Source organism: Geotrypetes seraphini, chromosome 4, assembly GCF_902459505.1.
Source record: "Geotrypetes seraphini chromosome 4, aGeoSer1.1, whole genome shotgun sequence".
Taxonomy (NCBI): domain Eukaryota; kingdom Metazoa; phylum Chordata; class Amphibia; order Gymnophiona; family Dermophiidae; genus Geotrypetes; species Geotrypetes seraphini.
The window spans coordinates 135,632,568-135,654,219 of record NC_047087.1 but is presented as its reverse complement, the minus strand read 5'-3'; the positions used below and the strand labels follow the sequence as shown (position 1 = coordinate 135,654,219).

At 47.6% G+C, this 21,652-nt stretch overlaps 1 protein-coding gene across 1 annotated transcript in view; it reads left to right on the top strand.

Annotated features, from left to right (window-relative positions):
* NDUFV3 (NADH:ubiquinone oxidoreductase subunit V3) overlaps positions 1 to 21,652 on the top strand; it is a 103,927-nt gene that overhangs the window by 55,743 nt on the left and 26,532 nt on the right. The window contains exon 2 of the mRNA XM_033940457.1: positions 438 to 531. Within this exon, the coding sequence (XP_033796348.1) occupies positions 438 to 531 (94 nt within the window). The remainder of the gene's footprint in view (positions 1 to 437; positions 532 to 21,652) is intronic.

The window sequence follows — 21,652 nt, the reverse complement described above, 5'->3', positions numbered from 1 at the left end:
CTGCCCTAGGGAGACATAAGTTGCTTTTCCTGCTTTCCCTTGCAGCTCTGTATCCTGAAACATTAGCTCCCTAGCTCGGGGAGTACAGGAGAGAATATTTGGTTGCTCTGGTACCCACAGACCCCACAGAGCTGACACCTATGCATTGGATGTAAGGTCATCTGTCCTGGGACTGTCTGCATACTCTTCAAGACCTGCCTTTGTGATGGTGCCAATCTAGGGGCTCAAAAAGGCAGAGAGGAGTTCGTCTCCGTGCCACCATTCTCCAACTAAAACTACTTTACAATGTAATGGTTATGGAAAGGGGAGTGATATTATAGCTGCCAGAGCTTCCATAAATCAGAATTTCCTTATTTTGTACATCTTTATAACTTCCAATTCTCAACACATGTTTTTCAATACATTTTAAAGTCCGTGTCCATGTTTTCATCTTATAGGTTTTACAGCTGGAAGAACTGGGCCTTCAGGTTTTACCAACATCTAGATTACTCTGTACTAAATCTGAACATCCCAAGAAAGAGCCTACAAAGAGTAAGAAGTTCTGTTATGATGTTCAAGGAAGGGGGGATGTTTAGGAGTAGGCGAAAAATCAGTGCACAAAGTTACTAATTTCTGTAGTGCTGCTAGATGTGTGCAGAATTGTACATTAAAACATTCAGGAGCCCAGACTCTGCTCAGTAGAGCTTACAATCTAATCAAACAGGACAAGTTAGGAGGTCAAGGAGTTTCCCCAGACATGGGTGCTTTGCAAATGAATAAGGGTTAGGAGTTAAATGCAACCTCAAATGTGAGCTTTTAGCCTGGACAGAGCTTGATGTACTGATTCAGGCAGTCTTTTCCAGGCGTATGGTGCAGCAAGAGAGAAGGAACATAGTCTGGAGTTGGCAGTAGAGGAAAAGGGTGCAGATAAGAGAGACTTGCCCAATGAACAGAGTTCCCAGGGAGGAGTAAAGGATAAGAGAAGAAAGATCGAGGAGCTGCAGAGTGAATGCACTTGTAAGTCAATAAAAGGAGTTTGAAGTATATGTGAAAATGAATAGAGAGCCAATGAAGTAACTTAAGGAGAGGGGTGATGTGAGCATTGTAACTTGGGCAGAATATAAGTCATGCAGCAGATTTTTGAATGGATTGAAGGTGAGAGAGATGGTTACGTGAAAGACCTGTGAGAAGCACGTTGCAGTAGTCTAGGTGAGAGATAAGGGTGTGGATAAGGGCCCGATGATGTGAGCTGATGAGTGTTATCCACTGAGAGAGAGGATAGGGGGGAGAGGAGAGGTAGAATTAGATGGAAGGATAGGTAGCTCAGTCTTGGCCACATCCAGGAAGCAATGTCGAACAGACAGGTTGAGACTCAGACTTGAATTCTTGTAGAGATTTCTGATGTATAGAGGAAGATCTGGGAGTTGTCGGCATAGAGGTGATATTGAAAATCATGGGAGGAGATCAGAGCACCAAGGAGTATAGATGGAGAAAAGAAAAGGTCCCAGGACAGAGCCCTGGGGTACCCTGACGATAGGGGGATAGTAGAGGAGGATCTACCACTGCATACACTAAAGGTGTGAGGTGCAATGTGAGAGATAAGAAGAGAACCATAAAATAGAGAATGACACGGGAACAAATTTTTCCCCTTCCCCATGGGAACTCAGACCATCCCGTACCCGCAAGTTCTTTTCCTATCCCTGCCGCATTCCTGCAAGCTCCATCCTCATCTGCTCAAGCCTCAAACACTTTAAAATCATAAGTGTTTGAGGCTTGTGCATTAAGGCAGTGCTTTACAGGAATGGGGCAGGGACAGCAACAGGACAGGACGTGGAAATTGAGTTCTTGCAGGGATGGGGAAAAATTTGTCCCTGTGTCATTCTTTACCATAAAATATAAAAACATGGTGGCAGATAAAGAACAGATGGCTAATCCAGTCTGCTCACCTGACCTTGCTTTTGTGAGAATTAAAGCTTCAAAGATAAGCATTAGTTGTATATGCGCACAAATGTTTAATATTGAAAAGAGGCATGTTTAACACAAACTATGTTGTATGCAAATGAACAAGGTACATGAAGTTTCACAGTTAAGTTCAGATTGTTACTGTTTTATGATCCCCTTCCCTGTATCCATGCATTTTCATATACCCACTGCCACTGGTTGTGAAGATTATGACAAATGTATTATACACTGAGACCACATATTTATCAGTTATTGAACCATTGTCTGAAAGACATTCCCAATAGTCAGATAATACCATATAAATTTCTAAGCTTTATTAAAGACAAAAAAGAAAAGTGCAAAAACCACACTTATTTAAAATGCGCATACATACTGACAAAGATCAGAAAATTGCATAAATTCAACTTTTAACTCAGTTTCTTGCACATGGTTTTGAAAGTCTGGTCAATGTTTTCCAAAATAGCTTGTGGATAAGTGTACTGTCTGCCTGATGAAGTGGTCATAGATGCATTAAGGCCTGCAATAATATGCTGTTCAGGGATCCAGCATATGTCCCTAGACAGATTTATCGCAGAATTCAAATAGATCCCTTGGTGTCAAAATTTGGTTATTGAGAGGGTGTTGTAAGCTGGCATGGGCAGCTAAATACTTGGCTGTTCCCCCCCAATCCCATCACATGGAGATTTGCCATGGCTGGTGCCAAAGAAGTTCCACTCAGCAGTAATTTGAAAGTCAGTATCATGGCTGCAAAGGTTAATGAAATTCTTGAAGTTTTTTATATTGCGCAGCAGAACCATCACTAAAGTAGTGAATATGGCTTAAGACAGGCAAGACTTCCTTCAGATGCAGAATAAGCTTCCTCAAAAATGCATGAACAGCAATAGTATCATGACACAAGTAGTCACTGATTATGCATATGCATAGGCTTTGGATATCAGGATTGCAGAAGTAGACAACGAAGGAAGGGGTGTAATGTTGCTTGGCTATTTTCCCAGTGAAACCCCTGTACTGCATCCTGAATGATGAAGGAATACCGTATTTTCACGCAGATAACGCGCACCCGTGTATAACGCGCACACGGGTATAACGCGCAGAAACCACGATTTTATGTATAAAACCTTTTGTATACCACGCTCACGGGTATAACGCGCATGCAGCCTGACTGTCCTTTCGCCCGCCCCGACTCTCCTCTGGCCACCCCGACTCTCCTTTCGCCCGCCCCGACTCTCCTCTGGCCACCCCGACTCTCCTTTCGCCCGCCCCGACTCTCCTCTGGCCACCCCGACTCTCCTTTCGCCCGCCCCGACTCTCCGTGCGCTGTCCCGACTCTCCGTTCACCCTCCCCGACTTTCCGTGCACTGCCCCGACTCTCCGTGCGCTGTCCCGACTCTCCGTTCACCCTCCCTGACTTTCCGTGCACTGCCCCGACTCTCCGTGCGCTGTCCCGACTCTCCGTTCACCCTCCCTGACTTTCCGTGCACTGCCCCGACTCTCCGTGCGCTGTCCCGACTCTCCGTTCACCCTCCCTGACTTTCCGTGCACTGCCCCGCCTCTCCGTGCGCTGTCCCGACTCTCCGTTCACCCGCCCTGACTTTCCGTGCACTGCCCCGCCTCTCCGTGCGCTGTCCCGACTCTCCGTTCACCCTCCCTGACTTTCCGTGCACTGCCCCGCCTCTCCGTGCGCTGTCCCGACTCTCCGTTCACCCGCCCTGACTTTCCGTGCACTGTCCCGACTCTCCTTTCGCCCGCCCTGCCCTGCTCCCAGCTCTGTAAGCATGCGCAATGGTCTGAGCATGCTTGCCGCTTAGTTTTCACCAAGGCTGTTTTTCTGGTGGTGTGCTTTTCACCACGTGGCTGTGGCCCCCCTCTATCTGGCCTTGTAATTTGCCCAGTGAATACTATTTTGACTATAAAACAGCATCTCAGCCTTTGGGTAAGCCTATAAAAGATTAATGCTGCATGTAGAGCTCACATTTTAATTTGATCTCTTCAGATTGGTATTCTGCATTTATCTACCCGGTAGTAGAGTTTATCAATTAAATTTAAATGTACCGCCATAATGGCAGGAATAAGACGAAAGTCATATACAGTGAACTTTAAGCTTCAAGTCGTTGCGAAAGCTGAGGAAATAGGCAACCGGGCCGCAGCGAGTGAGTTCGATGTTGGAGAAACATCGGTGCGTGAATGGAGAAAAGATAAGAAGGAACTGGAGAAATGCAATCCGCGCAAACGGGCACGTCGTGGGGCCAAACCAAAATGGCCTCAGCTGGAGGATGACTTGAAGCAGTGGATTCTGGCGAGAAGGGAGCAAAATCAATCAGTCTCTACTGTTGCGATTCAGATGAAGGCAAAACTACTTGCCAATGGAAGAGGAATACCCGACTTCAAAGCTGGCTTCACATGGATCTCAAAATTTATGAAAAGGAACGGACTATCAGTTAGAATGAGAACAACTGTTGGCCAGCGACTTCCAGATGACTGGCAGCAAAAATTGATTGATTTCCGTGACTTTGTCGCCAAAGAAATATCTGAACTTGGCATCACTGCAAAGGACGTCATCAACATGGATGAAATTCCAATGGCATTCGACATTCCAGCAACAAGAACCATAGCCCCCACAGGTACTAAATCTGTTGCCATCACCACAACTGGGCATGAAAGAACGTGTTTTACAGTCGTTCTTGGTTGCTCAGCTAGCGGGGTTAAGTTAAAGCCCATGCTCATTTTCAAAAGGGTCACTATGCCCCGTGAAAAGCTGCCCACCAGTGTGGTTGTGCACTGCAACAAGAAGGGATGGATGGACTGCGACGTAATGAGATTGTGGGTAGATAAATGCTTTAGGGCAAGACCGGGTGGATTCTTTGCAAAAAAATCCTTGTTAATTTTGGATGCCATGGCTGCCCACAAAGAAAAAAATGTTCAGGCCTACATTAATTCTACTCGTGCCCACATCGCTGTGATACCTGGAGGCCTGACGTGTAAGCTGCAACCACTTGACATCGCAGTGAATCATCCATTCAAGACTTTTATTAGAAAGGAGTGGGAGGAGTGGATGCAGAGCGGCACGCACGAGTACACACCCGCGGGACGGCAGAAGCGAGCAACTTTCACAGAAGTCTGCAAGTGGGTGGCTTCAGCATGGGACAAAATAACACCAGATACCATTCGAAACGGATTTAGAAAAGCGGGCATTGTTTATGAAACCAATGACACTACGGGTACTACCAGTGCAGCGGAAGGAGGCAACAACATGGATATCAGCGATGATGATGATGACTATGATGACGATATCACTTCGGAAATAAACGAGGATCGTCTGCAGGCCGTGCTCAGTTTATTTAATGACGATGATGACAATTCGGATTTTGATGGATTCAAGGATTCAGATGACTGTGATGATGATGACTGAATAAACCTGTAAACTTTGTTTATTTACAACTTTACCGTAATTACGGTAACTGTATTTAGATTATTTTGTCCTCCATACTTCGTTTGATCTACCGGTTAATGTTATAGTTTATAAGAATTAACATGTTTCTGTTCTTGTTGCTGAATTCATACTCACTAACTCTAGATTAAAAGTTATAAGGTTGTTTATAAGAATGAACAGTTTTTTTCTTTTCACGTGTTTGGTTGGAGGGTGTGTCAATGGTGCGTGAGTTCTCCTATGTCTGGTTGAGGTGGATTGAATTACCGGTATTTAGCTGAAGAAATTATGGTAGTTAAACAACCCCCCCCCATTCCACACACATTACGGTAATTCTCTTCCATTTTTGTTCCCATTATAAAAAACACTGATAAGTTTCCAGAAAAAATACATTAAAATAAGAAGTGAAAACAAAGGCCCCTACAGATGAGAACATAAGAATAGCCTAACTGGGTCAGTCCAATGGTCCATCATGCCCTGTAGCCCAATCTCATGGTAGCCAATCCAGGTCACTAAATACCTGGTCAAAACCCAAAGAATAACAACATTCCATGCTACTGATCCAGGGCAAGCAGACGCTTCCCCCATGTCTCCAGGAATTTGTCCAAACCTTCCCCCATTCCTCCAGGAATTTGTCCAAACCTTTTTAAAACCAGCAATGCTATCTGCTTTTACCATAACTTAAATCATTCCTTCCAAACAGAGACCTTGCTAGATGTCAAATACAGAAAGAACAAGGTACCGTAACTTCACAAGGACTTACGGTAGCTGTGCAGGAATACCTATACCTATATACCTATACCATATACCTAGTGCAAAAATGTGCAAAGGTCTGTTTTTTCTTTCCATCACTACATAGCCTACGGTAATGCCACACAAGCAGCGCTGTTACAAATATATTCTGAAGGTCAATGCTAAGGTTAACAAAGTTTCCTTCCTTGGACCACAAGGAGATACTGACAAACCACTGAAAGAGATCCCAGGAACAACACCCAAAGACCCACTCAGTATGTGAACCAGTTGAGTGGAGTGGACTAGGGTAACTGGGGGGTGGAAATGGACCCGGAGTTTTCTCAGCAGAATTTCCCAGACCACCTCTTCCTCTCAACACATTGACACGCTAGTGGGTTTATTTTATAGCTTTTTCACTCCCTTCGGTCTGCCTGTCCCCCTTGAAGGTCTGTCCCCCCTTGAAGGTCTGCCTGTCCCCCTTGAAGGTCTGTCCCCCCTTGAAGGTCTGCCTGTCCCCCTTGAAGGTCTGTCCCCATCCTGAAAGCCTGATGCCCCCCCCGACGTCCGATACATCCACCCCCCCCCCCCCCCGGCAGGACCACTCGCACCCCCACCCCGAAGGACCGCTGACTCCCCGACAATATCGGGCCAGAAGGGAGCCCAAACCCTCCTGGCCACGGCGACCCCCTACCCCCACCCCGCACTACATTACGGGCAGGAGGGATCCCAGGCCCTCCTGCCCTCGACGCAAACCCCCCTCCCTCCAACGACCGCCCCCCCCAAGAACCTCCGACCGCCCCCCCAGCCGACCCGCGACCCCCCTGGCCGACCCCCACGACACCCCCACCCCCCTTCCCCGTACCTTGGGTAGTTGGCCGGACAGACGGGAGCCAAACCCGCCTGTCCGGCAGGCAGCCAACGACGGAATGAGGCCGGATTGGCCCATCCGTCCCAAAGCTCCGCCTACTGGTGGGGCCTAAGGCGCGTGGGCCAATCAGAATAGGCCCTGGAGCCTTAGGTCCCACCTGGGGGCGCGGCCTGAGGCACATGGTCGGGTTGGGCCCATGTGCCTCAGGCCGCGCCCCCAGGTGGGACCTAAGGCTCCAGGGCCTATTCTGATTGGCCCACGCGCCTTAGGCCCCACCAGTAGGCGGAGCTTTGGGACGGATGGGCCAATCCGGCCTCATTCCGTCGTTGGCTGCCTGCCGGACAGGCGGGTTTGGCTCCCGTCTGTCCGGCCAACTACCAAAGGTACGGGGAAGGGGGGTGGGGGTGTCGTGGGGGTCGGCCAGGGGGGTCGCGGGTCGGCTGGGGGGCGGTCGGAGGTTCTTGGGGGGGGCGGTCGTTGGAGGGAGGGGGGTTTGCGTCGAGGGCAGGAGGGCCTGGGATCCCTCCTGCCCGTAATGTAGTGCGGGGTGGGGGTAGGGGGTCGCCGTGGCCAGGAGGGTTTGGGCTCCCTCCTGGCCCGATATTGTCGGGGAGTTGGGGAGTCGGCCGGGCAAGAGGGCTTGGGCTCCCTCTTGCTCCGATCGTGGATGCGGGTGGGAGCGCGTGCGAGCGGTCGTTCGGGGTGGGGGTGCGAGAGGTCCTGCTGGGGGGGGTGAATCGGGCGTCGGGCGGGGTGGGAACTATGTAGAAAAACTTTTGTATACCGCGCTCACGCGTATAACGCGCGAGGGGTATGCGCGGTAGGTAAAAACGCGTATAACGCGCGCGTTATATGCGTGAAAATACGGTAATTTTCAGTGAAGTCCCATCAAAACAATAGCATGCCCCTCCTTTATATTTGCTTTCATTTCCTTCAGATAAGCACTTTGGTACTTGGAAATGAAATGGTGGCTGGCCAAATTAGAAATTTTTCCAATTAATTTGGAAGTGAAGTCCTCTATGGATAACTTTCGAGCTTCCAGTGTATCTCGATCAGTGTGAATCCAATGCTTAAATGCAGTGATATCATCTGAATCATTCACCAAAGAACTCGGTAAAATATTCCTCCAGAGGGATCAGCCCAGGACATATTTCACACTGCTGCAACATGCAGTTTTTTTAGTTCATATCACAGACAGTTTTATTTAGAAGCACCTTGTAGTCATTTGGAACAGCAATTTCTGAAAGCATAAACTTTCACATTCTAGTGGATTGTGCAGACACAGACTGAATGAGTCCCTGATGAACTGACTGTTGCACACTTCTTTGGCCGAAGCTCACAGAACTTTGAGAACCCAATTTCAGGCCCATGCTGACTGCAATAGGTGGACTGTTCCTTCAGATTGCATAATAGCAATCTTTTTTGCTTTTGCACTTTTTCACCATTGATCCGAACAGAGACATAATCTTTTTTGCCTGGGCATATTCTAGAGATTTCATCATCTTCATAAAAATCCAGGACTTTCTGTGTAATCTGCTGAGCAAACACTTTTCCTCTCTTGGTTGCTGGAACAGCAAGAATGCCACCCTGCTGTTTCAGGTTCCTGGCCTTTTTAACCATTCTTGTTGAAACGCCAAAATCCAAAGCAGTTTTCTCAATAGTCCAGCTGTGTGGAGCAAGAGTGAGAAATTATATTTTCTCCCTATTACTAGATAGTTCCAACATCTGCTTCAGTTCAGTCAATAGAAGGTCATAGTCAGAACACCATTTACATATATCAGCTGGAGTTAAGTCACCAATAACTGCAATTTGGTCTACAATTGCATTATGGTCTTTAGAGAGTTTGCATTTAGCATAACTTAAGGAATTTTGCTTGCTAATCCGTTGAATCTTTAGAGGAGAGATTCCTAATGGTGAAAAGCTGACATTGAGGTTTTCAGATGCATTGGTAGGGTCATCACGGTCAATCAGACTTAGATCTTGCAGTTTGACACATAAGTCTTGCCTGCATCTTGGGCAAAGCTTTTGGCCTAGTTTAAACTCGTGCTTTATGATAACTTTTACATGATCAGCTGCAGGAAGATCAATTGGGCGTAGACCTTTGATATTGCTATGATTCTATTTGCTGAATGGATTACAACAGTTTTTCTGTAGAAATTCAAACTTCGTCAGAATCAAGGCTTCATGATCAGTACTGATATTGGATTCCACGGACAAAGTAGAAAGTCCAGAGTGACTTTTAATTAATTCTTGGTCAGGCAAAGAGAAATCAGAAATAAGTTTCAAGCAGCTTTCTCCAGAATAGAAGGTAAATGGTTTCTGGCACTCAGAACTATCATAAGAACATAAGAAGTTGCCTCCGCTGAGGCAGACCAGAGGTCCAACTTGCCCAGCGGTCCGCTCCCGCGGCGGCCCATCAGGCCTAATTGCCTGAACAGTGTCCCTGACTAATTTTGTAACTGCCTCTAATCCTCTAATCCTATCCCTATAACCTACCTCTACTCCTATCTGTACCCCTCAATCCCTTTGTCCTCCAGGTACCTATCCAACCCTTCTTTGAAGCCCTGTATCGTGCTCCTGCTTATCACATCCTCCGTTAGCGCGTTCCATGTATCCACCACCCTGGTGTTTGTTCTAAACCTTCCCCCTTTCAATTTCTCTGAGTGCCCCCTTGTACTTGTGGTTCCCCATAATTGGAAAAATCTGTCCCTGTCTACTCTTTCGATGCCCTTCATGATCTTGAAGGTTTCTATCATGTCTCCTCTAAGTCTCCGCTTTTCCATAGATTCCAATACTGCAGGGCTCTAGCTTATTATTAGTCTCCATACGATAAGTCACCTAAAAATACAGAATAAAAGTAAGGTGGAAAATAGTATGAGAACACAATGAAAATAGAGCAAAGCAAGTTGTACATGTCAGCAAGTGCAGAGTAAGTTTCCAAAATCCACTCGGGCGTAACCTAGTTAACTAGGGAAAGAACCAGATGCTGCACAGAAAGAATAGATGGAAAGCAACACGCCAAAGGCAAGCTTTGTCAAATAATGATATCATATGGTATTAAAAGGTCATGATAACCTTAAAGCCAGACTTATTCATACAGCCATTGTGCTGTAATAGTTGCAAGTCAGAACATGTTCAGAAAAGCTGCATATATCAGATATACTATTACAGCTATGCATACATTCTTGTGATTCACATGATTATGCGTTTGGGCTTGCAAGCAGTAAGAAGTGTGTGGAAGCCAATGCATGTTTTGACTCATCTTGCAAAAGTGCACAGTAAGTTTGTCAAACGCTGAGCATAGTACTAGATGAGTACTTGTGGCTGGCAAAACTTGGTTATGAGTTTTCAGATCAATATAGTTCCAACATAACATGTTTATGCAAGCAAGTAATGCTTATCTTTGAAGCTTTAATTCTCACCAAAGAAAGGTCAGGTCCAAGATGAAGCAGGATAGCTTCTGTATCAAAAAACATGCTCTTTCAAATGATATAAAACAAACAATCAAAAAACTACACATTAGAGATATTTGAATCTATGCAAATTTTCACTGTTTTCAAATGCATAAAGCACAGAAACTTGCCCCAAGGTGTTGTACCAAACTGCAAAATTTCAGACTCCTAGGTAGTTTCCTTCTGCCGCAGTGCTTAAGCAAAGTTAGCGTTTTAGGTCACACGAGGCATGGGAGTGGATCGATTGCTTTTGTTCAACCACCCCTAGTTCCTGACCAAATTGAGATAGATCCCAAAAATTTTGCAGAGTTTCATTTGAGACCCTAGAGAACACCCCTGTAAAATTTGGTTGAATTTCAAGGGGGTCGAGCGTGGGCGGTTTTCAGTATTGGTCCACTTGACATGGAATGACCCTAACGGAGCCCTAAACTACAATTTCTATACTTCCTGCTATGTTAAACATCTGGTTAAGAAATTGTCATCCTTTGATAGTTTCAAGTTCAAGTTTATTACCTTTTGATGAATCGCTTATACAAACTTTCTAAGCGATGAACAATTTAAAAAGCCACTAGTTAGTGGTCTCACAGATAATTGGGTATAAAAGACAACATACAAATTAAATAAACCGACTAACATTATTGCAGTCAGATTAAAGACAGACATGATTAAAGAGGGAAAGGGGGGAAAAGTTACAAATTCATTTTATATTGAAAATTACATAAAAAGGAAAAAACGAGAGGAAGGGAAGGGGGTTAATATCTGTTACAAAATATGAAGGGTCCAAAATTAGACATATTAAATATTAAAAGCGTCTTGAAACAAAAAAGTTTTCAAAAATTTTTTAAAAGAGGTAAGATCTTTTTCATTTCTGATATAATGTGGCAATGAATTCCACAATTTAGGAGCCAAAACAGAAAACATATCACTTCTTCTTGTGCCAACGATTTTCAAAGAGGGAACCGTTAATAAATTTAAAGAAGATGATCGAAGAGAGCGAGGGGCATTGCAAGGAATAATCATTCTTGTCATAAATTGTGATTCATTGAAGGTTAGAACTTTGAATACTAAAAAGAGTATCTTAAAATTAATACGGTGAGAAATGGGAAGCCAGTGTGATTTAATCATTAGTGGTATAACATGATCATATTTTTTCGCTTTATGAAAATCCTTCACAGCAAATACAGGATTTTCGTCACATGTCTTGCACCCTTGCCCTGGCTAGAAGGTATATGGCGATATCAGCTTATGATGCTTTTGAATTGTCTTCCAGAGCCTCAGCTATGTCAGTAGCAATGAGATGTCTGGCATGGCTCGGAGTCTCCAATATGGATGTCGTCCTCTAGGATAGATTGGCTAACATTCCATGCTTGGGTGATGGCTATTTGGTGATTCTATTGAAAATGCTTCCCAAAAGCTCATTGATAATGAGAAACATTGGGATGCTTTGGTTAAATCCAAGTCTAAATCTTCAAATTACAAGCCTTTCAAGTCTTCCTGTCGGAGGCATTTTTCTAACAAACCTACTGCTCCTACTAGACCACAGCAGAAGAAATGGAAACAACAGCGTCCTCAAAAAAACAAAACCAGGGCGCAGCTCCACAGAAGCCTGCTCAGTCTTTTTGACTTGCTTCTCAAAAGCATAGCCACTGTTCCTTTATCCCAGGCTCAACCATTGGAGGACGGCTTCAACTTTATTATCCTCACTGGGAACTGACTACCACAGACCTCTGGGTGCTAACAGTTATTTGAGAGGGATACTCTCTTCACTTTATCAACATTCCTCAGGATCATCCTCCAAGAGAGTTGTCTTTTCACCCTCAGCAGACGTCCCTTCTTCGGGAGATAGAATCCTTTCTCCTTCTCAATGCCATCGAGAAGGTTCCTCCATATTTTATGTGGTACATTTTATATTTTCATTTTATACTGTATGATTTTGATTCATTTTGTGGTTTTATGTTTTGTATGTTCATTTCAGTGTCTCCTGAGGAAGGTGTTTTGTATACACCAAAACTTGGATCCTTGTTAGGACCGTCCACTCAAATAAAGATTGTTTTATTGGCTGATAGGACGCCTCCCTTGCCTTTTTTGCTGTACTGTTGGTATCTCAAGACGTATAAGTCTCCCCCATGTACTAAATATTACTACTACTAATCATTTCTTTAGCGCAACTAAACATACACAGTGCTAACCACTAAATCCAACATGTCAAATAAGAGGCAAACCATGCAAGAGACATCCATTTTGGGGTTATAGATCCCATTAAAGTTGCCTCTCATCCCCTGAATCAGAGGACAGTCCCCAAGATCATGTATATTAGTAATAAGGGGTTTAAAATATATATAGATATAGATATCTATATAGCATAGGCATTTGGTGCATAAACATTTCCTGACATGAACTGTTGATAGTCAGTTGTAACCCAAACCAATAGTAGTCACCCATCTTAGCTCACATAGGATTGATGCATATCCATATGCACTCCTTTCTAATGTTACCATGCCAGCTTTACACCCCTACAGCAGTGCTTTCAATACGGTTCCAAACTTCCATCTCTGGAGTTTATGGTGTTCCAGGGAAGACAGGTATGTTTCCTATATGTTAGAGCTATTATAACTTTGTCTTTTTAAAGCTTGTAGGATTTTTTTGACGCTTGATCAGGACGTTTCATTTGTCTTTACCTTTGAGGAAGAACTGCTGCCATTTTGAACACACCCACATCATCAGAATACATCAAAGTGATTACAAAACTAAGTGACCTGCAGCATTTTGCCTGCTATGCTACTGCTTTGTGATAGTGTGTACTACTGGTGTATTGTAGCGTTTAATGTGCTTAAGCCTCTATACAGTTTAGCATCCTTCAAGCTATAGCCACCACCTTGTCGCATTGTTTCATCACCTTCAGATCCTTGGATTCTTATCGCCCCAAGATCCCTCTACCTTTCTGTGCATATCAGCCTCTCAGCTCCTAGCACATATGGCTCTCTTGGATTTCTGCTTCCCAAGTGCATCACCCTGCATTATTTTGATGTAAATTAAACCTTAAGTTTATATACTGCATCCTCTCCATAAAGATAGAACTTGGTACGGTTTACAGAAACTTTAATATAAGGAAGGAAAAACGTACTAAGAATTAGTGATTATAAAGAGGGTAGCGAGATTTACATTTTTGAGAATAGCCAAGTTTTCAGATGCTTTCAGAATAATTGGAAGGAGCCCAGATTCTGCAGCAGGGCAGGAAGGTTATTTCAAAGCTCAGTGATTTTGAAGAAGAGAGATTTCCCTAATTTTCCAGCATAGATAACACCTTTTAACGAGGGGAAAGATAGTTTAAGATTTTGAATGGATCTGGTAGTGTCAGGTCTCGTAGAATTCCAAGAAAGTGTAATGTTTGGCAATTAAAAATCAATATATTCTAACCTTTGCAGATCCTTTTTCATGTTTTCCACCCCTTGAATCCAAGAAGGCCTGGGATAAGTACTTAGGATCTTTAAGGGAGAAGAAGAGAGAGTAGGTGGAATGAAGGGTCAGATTGGATAGGCCATATGATCTTTCTAAAATGGGACTCCTAATAAACTAAAGATATATTACTGTATTTGTCTTTTTATGTTAGATTGCCTCCTAAAATGAGTAACACAACAAGCATGTTTGAGCTTCACTGGTTACTAGTGAGAAAATTTGCTCAGTTTAGTTCCAAGCCTTCAGATGCTTTTTCATCCAGAGCCTGAGTATTTGACCATTTAATAATAATAATAATTTATTTTGTATACCGCCATACCCAGGGAGTTCAAGGCGGTTCACAACAGATAGATGAATTACATACAGTGCGATTGAAAAAAAAGAAGAACATAACAAGGCAATCGTAGGGTCAAACTCATTTACATTAACAATTTAGGTGAGGGAAGGGCTAAATACGGAGTATATACAGTATGTGCTGTAATAGAATACAATTGAGTTTAAGAGAAGGGGGGAACAAAGCATATTAGATGGTATGGTATGTGGTACTAAGAGCTCTGCAATCCTACCAACGTTGTATGTTAATGTGTATGAATTATGCTTGGTATATATGAATTTTTATATTATAGGTGCCTTTATTGTAATGCGCATAGGTGCATGTGGACTAGAAGTTTTAAATTAAATTGCTTCTGCTATAATGGTGCAAAAGAGTTATTGACAAGTAAGGATATTCTCACTTGTAACTTTGTGGAATTCTTTGCTGTTTGAGGTTATATATACACTTCCCCCTCTGAATCCGTGGTTTCATCATCCGTGGATTCGGTTATTCGGGGTTTTGGGGTTTTTTTTTTTTTTTTAAGGGAAAAAAAGATTTGAATCGGACCTTCCCCACCTCCCTTCCGCCTTCCCCCCGGCATCCCGGCCTTACCTGGTAGTCTAGTGGGGCTTTCGTGGCAGGAGCAATCTTCCTACGCTCCTTCCCTGTGCAAATTGCCAATAGAAAATGGCTGTCATGAGCTCCCGTAGTCTCTCGAGACTACTACGGGAGCTCATGGCAGCCATTTCCTATTGGCAATCTGCATGGGGCAGGAGCGTAGGAAGATCACTCCTGCCCCGCTAGACCACAAGGTAAGGCTGGCACAGGCTGCCTAGCCCAGAGAGGAACAATCTTCGCTCTGCCCGGCCTGGAGCAGGGAAAGGAGACCGAAGTACCCGCAAACACGCAACACGCACGGAAAGAGGCGGAGACCACCAGGTAAGGTCCAGGGGTGGGTCAGAGCCGGCACAAAGTTATTAGCGATTTTTCACACTTCCTGGTCTGGCTCTGCCCCTAACCCCCGCAAATACCAAGGGAGAAATGTACTGAATGAACTCAAAGTTTTAAAAATAAAACTAAGAATTTTAATTTACTGGATATCTATGAATTTTAATATACTGGAGGGGAGATGGATCATTTTACCATGGATCACTGAAAGAACTATTTATTGGTAACTACTAATTGCTCATTAGTATGTTTTGATATTTTTATCATATTTTGTATAATTTTAATTTTTTTTTGTGAACCATTGGCTGTCCAAAACGGCAATACATAAAATTTTATAAATATGTAATTCTTTCCAAAACAGAATATTTGGGTACTGCACCATGTAAGTCTCTCCCTCCCCACCCCTCTCCTCATAAATCAGAGAGATACAGAGACAACACAGCTACTGACATCCAGAGAGGTTAGAAAGAATTCCATAAAGCACAGTTACTTACCGTAACAGGTATTATCCAGGGACAGCAGGCAGATATTCTCACATGTGGGTGATGTCATCTACGGAGCCCCAGCGCGGACAGCTTTTCAAGCAAACTTGATTGAAGTTTCAAGTTTGCTACACTGCACCACGCATGTGCATGCCTTCTTGCCCACTAGAGGGCGCATCCCACCTCGTGGTCCTCAGTTCCATAACTAGCAAAGAAGCCATCCTCGGGGAGGCGGGCGGGTTGTGAGAATATCTGCCTGCTGTCCCTGGATAACACCTGTTACGGTAAGTAACTGTGCTTTATCCCAGGACAAGCAGGCAGCATATTCTCACATGTGGGTGACCTCCAAGCCAACCAAAAAAGGGCAGGTGGGAGGATGGCAATTTAAGAAAACAGATTACGTAACACCGACTGGCCAAACCGGCCGTCGTTTCTGGACAAAGTGTCCAGACAGTAGTGGGAGGTGAACGTATGAACCGAAGACCAAGTGGCAGCTTTACATATGTCCTCCATAGGAGTGGAATGGAGGAAAGCAACCGAAGCTGCCATCGCCCGGACCTTATGCCCCGTGACTCGACCCGGGGGCGTAAGACCAGCCTGAGCGTAGCAAAAAGAAATACAAGCAGCTAACCAGTTGGACAAGGTGCGCTTGGAAACAGGGTGTCCTAAACGATTAGGATCAAAGGACAAAAACAATTGAGGAACCTTCCTATGAGACCTGGTACGTTGGAGATAGAAAGCCAACGCCCTCTTACAGTCAAGCGTGTGGAGCGCCGTCTCGCCAGGATGGGAGTGGGGCTTAGGAAAGAACACAGGAAGGACAATGGACTGATTGAGGTGGAAATCAGACACAACCTTAGGTAAAAATTTAGGATGGGTGCAGAGAACCACCTTGTCATGATGGAACACAGTGAAAGGCGGATCCGCAACCAAAGCTTGCAACTCACTAATCCGTCGAGCAGATGTGAGAGCAATCAGAAATACCAGCTTCCAAGTAAGGAATTTCAGGAGAGACTTGTCGATAGGCTCAAAAGGAGGTTTCATCAGTTGAGCTAAGACAACATTCAAATCCCAAACGACAGGAGGGGGCTTCAGAGGGGGACAAACATTGATAAGACCCTTCATGAAACGCGTCACCAGAGGATGAAGCGAAAGAGAACGACCATCCAAGTGCCGATGAAAAGCCGAAATGGCACTGAGATTTACCCGGACAGATGTGGTCTTCAGGCCGGAATTAGACAAATGTAACAAATAATCCAGTACCGAAGACACCGGGACCGAATCCGGATCCAGATGACGCAAGGAACACCATGAAGAAAACCTGGTCCACTTCTGGGAATAACAAAGCCTGGTCGAGACCTTGCGCGAGGCTTCCAAAACTTCCCGCACCGACTGTGAAACCTGGACCGAAGTCAAGGGGAAAGGAACCAAGCGGTCAGGTGTAACGACTGAAGATTGGGATGTAACAGTGAACCCCGACTCTGAGATAGCAGAGAGGGAAACACAGGCAGAAGCAGAGGCTCCCTGACACTGAGTTGAAGAAGCAAGGAGAACCAGTGTTGATGAGGCCACCGAGGTGCAATGAGAATCATAGTGGCCCTGGAGGATCTGAGACGAACCAACGTCCTCAAGATCAGGGGAAAAGGAGGAAACGCATAAAGGAACCTCCCCCCCCCAGTCGAGAAGGAAAGCGTCCGCTTCCAGACGGTCCAGGGAGTACATCCGAGAACAATACAGGGGTAGTTTGCGAGTCTCCGGGGAGGCGAACAGGTCCACTTGTGGAGTCCCCCAGCGGTCGAAGACCTCGCGCAGGACTCTGGAGTTGAGAGACCACTCGTGCGGCTGGAGAAGCCGACTGAGTTTGTCTGCCAAGCAGTTCTGTTCCCCCTGTATATAGACCGCCTATAGGAAGATGTTCTGGGAGAACGCCCATTCCCAAAGGCGCAGAGCTTCCCGGCAAAGGGACCAAGAGCCCGTCCCACCTTGCTTGTTCACATAATACATGGCCACCTGGTTGTCCGTTCGCACGAGGACCACCTGGTCGCGGAGCAGGTGGCAGAAAGCACGAGCCACCAGAAAGATGGCGCGAAGCTCCAACACATTGATGTGACAGCGTTGGTCCTCCACCGACCACAGGCCTTGGGTCCGCAGACCATCGAGATGGGCCTCCCACGCGTACTCCGAGGAGTCCGTGGTCAGAACCTTGCGAGGGGGAGGAACGAGAAAGAGCAAACCCCCGGAAAGATTCGAAGAGTCGGTCCACCAACGGAGTGAGCGTCTCAAAGAAGGAGTCACCGTTATGCGAGAAGAGACCGGATCGCACTCCTGGCGCCACTGAGAGGCCAGAGTCCATTGAGGAATTCTCATGTGCAGCCTGGCGAACGGCGTGACGTGGACCGTCGAAGCCATGTGGCCCAGAAGCATCATCATGCGCTGAGCCGACACCATCGGTAGCTGAAGGATCAGCCGACCCAACCGAACCAAGGCCTCCAACCGCGGAGGAGGGAGGAATGAACGGAGGCGAACAGTGTCCAGCACTGCGCCAATAAACTGAAGTGATTGGGTCGGGCATAATTGGGACTTGGGAAAGTTCACCTCGAACCCCAGTCGTTGCAGGAAGGCGATAGACTGTAGGGTCACTGAGATAACCCCTTCCCTGGTCGGGGCCTTGATCAGCCAATCGTCCAGGTAAGGGAAGACCTGAAACCCCCGAGACCTGAGAGCGGCAGCAACTACCACCATACACTTCGTGAAGACTCGAGGGGACGAGGCCAGGCCGAAGGGGAGGACTCTGTACTGTAGGTGCAGCTCGCCCACCTGGAACCGTAAGAATTTGCGGAAAGCAGGATGCACCGGAACATGGGTGTACGCTTCCTTCAGGTCCAGGGAGCACATCCAGTCCCCTTCCTCCAAGAGAGGATATAATACCGGAAGTGACAGCATCCGGAACTTCTCCCGTACCAGGAATTTGTTGAGCTTCCTGAGGTGTAGAATGGGGCGCAAGTCCCCGGTCTTCTTTGGGACCAGAAAATAATGGGAGTAAAACCTCCGCCCCCGCTGGTCGGAGGGTACAGGTTCCACCGCCCAAAGCCTCAACAAGGCCCTGGCCTCGGCCAAGAGGACGGGGAGCTGGGTCCGGTTGTATGGGGAAGCCCCCGGTGAATGTTCCGGCGGTGTAGCGCAAAAGTTGAGCGAGTAGCCCTCTGAGACGGTGCGGAGCACCCAAGCGTCTGATGTTATCTTGGTCCAGGCCGTGTAAAAGGACCGGAGTCGACCCCCAATGGGAAGGGGGTCCGGCGCGATGGCGGAGGGGGGCCAGCCCCATCCGCCCATCCCGTCAAAAGGACGGTGCGGGCTTGGCAGGACCCTGCGTAGGAGTCTTGGCTTGTCCCCCTCTGCCCTGCCTAGGGGGGCGCCGAGGCGGTGGCCTAGAAAAAGCCGGAGTCGACTTTTGAGGGTACCTCCTCGGGGGAGGCCGGAACGGTTTCTGAGGCGTGGCTCGAGGTTTCGGACGAACCAAGGAGGCTAACGAGCGCTCCTGTTCCGAGAGCCGTTTGGTCGCCGCCTCCAGGGATTCATCGAACAATTCGGACCCCACGCAAGGCAGGTTCGCAAGGCGTTCTTGCAGGTTTGGGTCCATATCGAGGGTGCGTAGCCATGCCAACCGGCGCATGGCTACCGCAAAGGCCGACACCCTCGATACCAACTCAAACGTGTCATATACCGAATGAAAGAGGTACAACCTCAGCTGAGACAGGTTGGACACAAACTTGTCGAACCCTTCCATGCGGGAGTCCGGCAGGGCCTCACGATATTGGGGCAAATCCTTTATCATGCCACGTAAATAAGAGGAATAGGTAAAGGCATAATTTAACGCCCTGGATGCCATGAAGGAATTGGCATAGAGGCGGCGACCAAACTTGTCAAGGGTCCGACCCTCCCTGCCGGGCGGAACCGCCGCAGAAACCCGAAAGGGTTGTGTCTTTTTGAGGGCAGACTCAACCAGCAGAGACTGGTGGGAGAGTTGAGCCTTCTCAAACCCCTTGGGTGGTATCGACCTGTACTTGGACTCCATCTTAGACGACACCGCTGCGACTGTAAGAGGGGAAGTCAAGTTCCGAAGCAAGGTCTGATGAAGGACCTTATTTAGGGGAAGCCGAGGGGATTCCCTTGGGGGAGCAGGGAGGTCCTGCTCCTCGAGGTACTCCTTGGTATATTGCGACCCCGCCATGAGGTCAAGTCCCAAGGCACGCGCCATGTCCTGCACAAAGCCAGAGAAGGAGGACTGTCTGGCCGGCGGGGAGGGGGGTTCTCGACCTCTCCGCCGAACAAAAGGGGGAGGGCTCGTGAGAATACCGTGGCTCCCTCCCGGAACCCGAGCCCCATGAAGCCAAATCCAAGGGTCTCGAGGGGGTCGGGGAACGTCTCCGCCTCGAAGAGCCCCTAGGAGACGTCCCAGGCGTCCGAGGGACCGAGGTACGCCCCCTTTTCCTCGGCGAAGAGTCCCGAGAACCCCCTTTCGCAGGAGAGCGGAGAAGCCTCGGGTTGTCGAGACGAAGCTCCGAAACCCTCAAGGCCTCGCCCCCGAGCGGCGAGGAGCGACCACGTCGCCGAGGAGAGCCTCGCGAACGCTTCGGCTTCCTCGGGTGACGCCTCGCCCGAGGCCGGCCCGAGGGCGAGGAACCTCGGGAGGACCTCGAGGAGGAGGAAATCCGTCTCACCCTGCGCACCTTGTCCCGGGGCCGAACGCTACTCTCAGGCGGGGCTCCCGAGGTCGAGGGCAAGGTCGAAGCCGAGGTCGGCAGTGCCCCGGTCACCGAGACCGAGGGAGTCAAGACTGAGGTCGCCGAGGTCGGAGCCCCCGAGGCCAAAGCAGTCGAGGTCCCAGCCCGCTGCAGTTGTTCGAGGGCGCCAGACAGCTCCGAGGAAATCAATGCTCGGAGCAGGTCCTGGAACGCCGGGATCCCCACCATGGTAGGCAGGACTAAGGCCGGGGGATGCTCCCTGGAGGGCGACCTCGGTCTCGAGTATTCCCTCGGGGCATGAGTGGCCGGAGTCCTGGGCGGGGTCGAGGACGACCCACCCGCCGCAGCGGAACTCGAGGATGGCTTCTTCGACGACCCTGGAGTCGGGGATGGAAAAGAGGACTTACCCGAGGCAGGTTTCGTCGGGGGCGTCGGCTTCGAAGTCGAGGTCGAGGCACGCGGCGACGCCGAAGGCGCCGAGGCCGAGGTCAAGGCCGGGGCCGAAGCCGAGGCCGACGTCGAGGCCTTTCCGGACGCGGAGTCAACTGAAAAAAGCTCCGCCATCCTGGTGCGGCGTCGACGAAGCGCTCTTGCCTGAAGGGTGGAACACCTATCGCAGGAATTAGTCGGGTGTTCGGGTCCAAGGCAGAACAAGCACCACCGGTGGGGATCAGTGATAGAAAGCAACCGCTCACACCGGGTGCATTTCTTAAAGCCCGTCGAGGGACGGGACATGAAAAAGAAGTGGCCGGGAACGATCGAGGTCCCGCGGCCGCGGCTCCCGGGAGCCCCCGGAGCCGAACGGATGGAACAAAATTTTTTTTTTTTTTTTGACGAAAAAACGACGGACTAACCGAAAAAACAACAAATAAAGCACAGCGACCGAGCTAACAAACCCAGATGCGGTATCAGAAGGCTGAAAATCAAGAGCACAATTTCCACAGGGCTTCTGGCTCCGCGGAAGAAACTGAACTGAGGACCACGAGGTGGGATGCGCCCTCTAGTGGGCAAGAAGGCATGCACATGCGTGGTGCAGTGTAGCAAACTTGAAACTTCAATCAAGTTTGCTTGAAAAGCTGTCCGCGCTGGGGCTCCGTAGATGATGTCACCCACATGTGAGAATATGCTGCCTGCTTGTCCTGGGATAATCCATGTTTTGCATGCATTCCCAGCTTGTTTTTTAAAATTCTGCATTCTGATTTGTTTAGATTCGTTAATGTCATGCATTAAAGACTCTTTAATGCAGTTGGGATGAATGAATGGAATAAATCAAGTATGTGGAAGTACA